The following is a 5,000-nucleotide window of genomic DNA, read 5'->3' on the forward strand; positions in this document are numbered from 1 at the left end:
TGTTCATCATCACCAGACTATTAACTGCACCTGCTACTTGTTTCCTCTGCCTGTTTATACCTGCCATTACTTCTCTATCTTTGTGAAGTATCGCCACTTGTCAGTGCACACCGACGTTATAGCCGATTGTCTTGCTGTTATTCCGAACCCTTTTCGATTCCTTACTTCTGTTTTTGCCTGCCTCTTTTGGATTCGTCTTGCCTGGATATTTTGTCTCTCTGGATTCCGACCTGGACTGTATTTACTCTCTGATTGTGATGCTCCCTGGCTCTGTTTATGCTGTAATACTGGTGCTGACCCTTGCCTGTGTTTTGACTACCGTGTTGCATTATCTTTTTCTAATAAAAACCAAGCCTTGTTTGATCCGTGAGCATCTGGCTTTAAATGTCCTTATGGTATAAAAACTGCTGATGAGTTAGGGAAATTTGAAAATTAATTATAGATTTCGGGTTTTTGATCGGACATAGCTACTATAAAAAATTATAAGATTATGTGTGTTATCTTGGTAAATAATCAGAATGATTGGCATTGATTAGGTTAGGTTGATTGAATACTCCAAATTGTCTGTTATGAATGTGAATGGTGTGAACTCTCTGTACTTTTCTACAATTTTGAATATCTCTACATCTCTTACTAGAGTTCACTGCATTTACTCACCTGGAATCTTCTATCTATATAATATATATCTGATTGTGTGTGTATGTCCAGTGATGATTGGTGCTCAGTCAGTCCCCCAAAGAGCTGTGGTTTATGATAGAGAGTACACTGTGCACAATTTGGCTTCTCATTGGTGTGTGAGTGATTTGATTGTAAAAGCTGATTTCTGTTTGTAAAACAACCTTGAGTTTGAGAAGGGCACTATATACATGTGACTAATATTACTATTAATAACAATAATTGGGAGTGCTTAAAATTCAAAAGTGTGTTCTAGTGGAGGGACATTAATACATTGTCTGTGTCAAATATTCCATAGATCAATTCCAAAAAATTGAAGTGATTCTGTGCCAATTAAATCCCAGATCTAAACACTGATTAATGTGATCCCCTTTCTGAGTGTACCACGGCCGATCAGGAGCACTAGTGTGAGGTGTACAAGGTGTTGGTGGAACTGCAAGAATAGTCCTTCCTCAGTGTCTTTGATCTTCAAACTCTAACATATTATCAGAATTAAATGCTGATATAACATTTTTTCATTTTTTAGAGACCTCTCGTCACCTTATATTGACAAACATGCTGTATAGATATTTAATATCTGCCTTCCTGTTACAATGAAATGACGTCCAGGTGCACTGTAAATTGTTTTACACACACACACACTGCCACACACATACACACAAGCATAGTTAAATTCTTTGTTTATGCAGTAGGCCATTTATGGGGAAATGTTTCCTAGGCATGCACAAGTGTTTCATGTGTATGAGCAATTAATGTGCATGTGTGCAAGTGTTTCACTGATTATGAAACTCAGAGAGTTTAGCTGAGCTGCTCTGCCACCTCCTTTCACCAACTCTCTCTCCCGCTCCCTTTCTATATCTTCCCTCCAGCACCTTCAGTAGCAGGTGACTCATCCATTAGGCCTAATGTTTACCCCTCATCACCATCACACCATTCTTTTTTCTCACTGTAACACCCCTTCCTCTCTCTCTCTCTCTCTCTCTCTCTCTCTCTCTCTCTCTCTGACATTTAGATATAGATCCCCAAAAGAGATTTCGGACATGTTCGGGTGACCGCCCTGTACAAATCACTGTGCATTTACTTTATTAGTCTTTGCATCTGTTACACCCCTGTGTGTGTGTGTGTGTGTGTGTGTGTGTGTTCATCACAGGTCAAGCAAATCATGGAGGAAGCAGTCACACGGAAGTTTGTTCATGAAGACAGCAGCCATATTGTCTCCTTCTGCGGTGAGTACAACAATATTTTACACATGCTTCAGTGCGAATGTTTTAATTGTTCAGTACTAAACCAGGATGTACTGAAGAATGATGGGGCATTCTACTGAGTCCAGCCCTCATCCTACTGAATCCTGTTACAACAGTGTCCCTGCAGTGTGTTGGACGGTACTAGAAACCCCACGCTACCAACCCAGCAGACATATTTAATGCCATTTATAGAGTAAGAGTTCTGCTCCTCAGAAGTGTGTGTGGAGAGAAACTACACACATACAATAGACATATTTGGTGAGTTGTGAGAAACACCTTTTTTTCTGTTTAATGTAGTCTGTGTATTTTGTGTGTATGTGTGTGTCTGTGTTTGTGAAATGTATGTGTGTGATGAGAGGCTTGTGGGAAGTGGGATAATTCACAAGCGGTTACACGCACTCACACACACGCATGCACACGCACACACAAGTAATATCTCATGTTTCATCTGCTGTGTGATCCACCGTTAGAAGGGTCCTCTATCAGCCCTGAAGAAAACAGGCTTCTACGGTAGAGACGGAACTGTGATGGGTCTCAGCAGGGATACAAAAGTCTCGCTGTCTGAAAGAGATGTTGTTGTTGGTCTGCTTTCATTTGTCTGGTTTGCCTGCTTTTATTTCTCTGCTATTTTTCTTTAGTAAATGTTAAAAGCAGACACTATGATGTGATCAAAGACACATGATTTCTCTCCCACTCTCTCTCTGTCTCCGTGGCTCTATGCGTCTCTCTCTGTCTCTCTCTGTCTCTCTCTGTCTGTCTGTTTCTCTGTCTCTCTGTGTCTCTCTCTTTGAGATAAGGAGACAACGGGCCATGATTACATTTGAAGTAACCATTTGAATCACAACCATATTTTACTGGGGGAAAAAATTTCATTAGGCACTGATGAAAGAGATCTGGAAGAAAGTCCGAATGAAAATGTCATATTGAGTACAGAGGAAAGAGACGTGAGGAGAGGACAGAGAAGATGGGAGGAGAAGGAGAGGCTGTTTAGGTCAGTTTTGAAAATCTGGTTTTCTAGAGCGCACTTCATTGTTTATGCGATTCTGCCATGAAAAATCATTATTTTGGAAAAATATGAAAAGTATGTGTTTCTCTGAGTGTGTGGGCAGCGTAAAGCAAGCAGTAGTCATTTTGAACAGAGACTAGCCTACTGAACAGACACACACACACACACACACTCACTGACGTGAGCGTGAGGACCAGCTTGTCATGACACAACAGTTTGGAGTGTGATGTCGTATTAATAAACTCCCCCGCTGACTTGCCGCGTTAATGCCCGGTTGGCGTTAAGTGTCGCCGGGCCATCTAATCGTCGAGTGCTAACACGCCTGCTGACGCGGGTAGTGGGAGGAGAAGGTGAAAGGTTGTTGGGGCCATGAAGCACTTTTGAAGGGATTGGGTTAAAGGTGGGCGGGGCCAGGGTGTGCTTTTTGAAGGGATTGGGTTAAAGGTGGGCAGGGCCAGGGTGTGCTTTTTGAAGGGATTGGGTTAAAGGTGGGCAGGGCCACGGTGAACCTTTGAAGGGATTGGGTTAAAGGTGGGTGGGGCCAGGGTGTGCTTTTGAAGGGCTTGGGTTAAAGGTGGGTGGGGCCATGGAGCACTTTTGAAGGGATTGGGTTAAAAGTGGGTGGGGCCAGGGTGTGCTTTTGAAGGGCTTGGGTTAAAGGTGGGTGGGGCCATGGAGCACTTTTGAAGGGATTGGGTTAAAGGTGGGTGGGGCCAGGGTGTGCTTTTGAAGGGCTTGGGTTAAAGGTGGGTGGGGCCATGGAGCACTTTTGAAGGGATTGGGTTAAAGGTGGGCGGGGCCAGGGTGTGCTTTTTGAAGGGCTTGGGTTAAAGGTGGGTGGGGCCATGGAGCACTTTTGAAGGGATTGGGTTAAAGGTGGGCGGGGCCAGGGTGCACTTTTGAAGGGCTTGGGTTAAAGGTGGGTGGGACCATGGAGCACTTTTGAAGGGATTGGGTTAAAGGTGGGCGGGGCCAGGGTGCACTTTTGAAGGGCTTGGGTTAAAGGTGGGTGGGACCATGGAGCACTTTTGAAGGGATTGGGTTAAAGGTGGGCGGGGCCAGGGTGCACTTTTGAAGGGCTTGGGTTAAAGGTGGGCGGGGCCAGGGTGCACTTTTGAAGGGCTTGGGTTAAAGGTGGGCGGGGCCACGGTGCACTGCTGGTACTGGGAGTACCAGGTTGTGGAACTGCGGCGATCCGCCGCAGCCTAACCAAAGAACACAAGCTCGTTAACACGAAAAGACAGCGTGGCCTTTATTTAACCCTTCTGCTGCGTGCGGCCCACTATGAACAGACCCTTTCAGTAAACACTTTTTGTTAAATGTCACGCTGGCTACAACTACAGTGAAGGGATCTTGGATCAGCAACCTCTGTTTTCTCCTCCCCTCCCCTCCCCTTCTCTCTCTCTCTCTCTCTCTCGCTCTCTCCTCTTATATCTATCACTTCTTTTCTGTAGCTGAAAAATGCATCAAGGAGGCCAAACAGCATAAGGAATTCTTCCGTTGTAGGAGGCGCATTTTAAGTACACATGGGAGGTGCAGGTTAACACACTTGTATACATTGCTGTAACGTTCTGAGCAGTTACAGAGACGGAGTCGATCGCAGTGAGGCAACTGCAGCTTTATTAGAGAACAAGGGGCTTCCACAATCGTAATCCAAAGTACTATATAGGGACATCAAGAAATCAGTCCATGGTGCGACCAGTTCAGACAGGGAACAGGCAAAGAGAGAACAATCCAAAAATCCAGGCAACGATCCAACTAACCATAAACAGACAAAGATATTCAACGGCTCAGAAACACGCCAAACAAGTAGACGAGACATCGCAAAGACAAACACAGGGATTATATACACGGAGACTAATGAGGACTAATACGATACAGGTGATTACAATCAGGTATGCAATTCACTAGTAGGCGGAGCCGAAACAAAAGAAACCAAAACTAGGAAACGTGAGCAGACCAAAACATGGTGCCATAGCCATTGGGACCACGACTCCAGGGAGGGGTGAATGTGGCAATTGGATGTTTGAATACACTTATATTCATGGACATTTTGAATACACTTATATTCATGG

General features: G+C 44.4%; 1 protein-coding gene across 3 annotated transcripts in view; it reads left to right on the forward strand.

Moving 5' to 3' along the window:
- The window catches only part of sgsm1a (small G protein signaling modulator 1a), a 40,538-nt gene that overhangs the window by 10,694 nt on the left and 24,844 nt on the right, over positions 1 to 5,000 (forward strand). For all 3 annotated transcript variants that reach the window (XR_014122573.1, XM_027027172.3, XM_081710101.1), the window contains exon 3: positions 1,826 to 1,901. Coding sequence is in view for 2 of the 3 variants with exons in the window: in XM_027027172.3 (XP_026882973.3) it covers positions 1,826 to 1,901 (76 nt within the window). In the remaining variant the exon portion in view is untranslated. The remainder of the gene's footprint in view (positions 1 to 1,825; positions 1,902 to 5,000) is intronic.

This window comes from Electrophorus electricus, chromosome 1 (assembly GCF_041902795.1).
Source record: "Electrophorus electricus isolate QZ-2024a chromosome 1, ASM4190279v1, whole genome shotgun sequence".
Classification (NCBI taxonomy): domain Eukaryota; kingdom Metazoa; phylum Chordata; class Actinopteri; order Gymnotiformes; family Gymnotidae; genus Electrophorus; species Electrophorus electricus.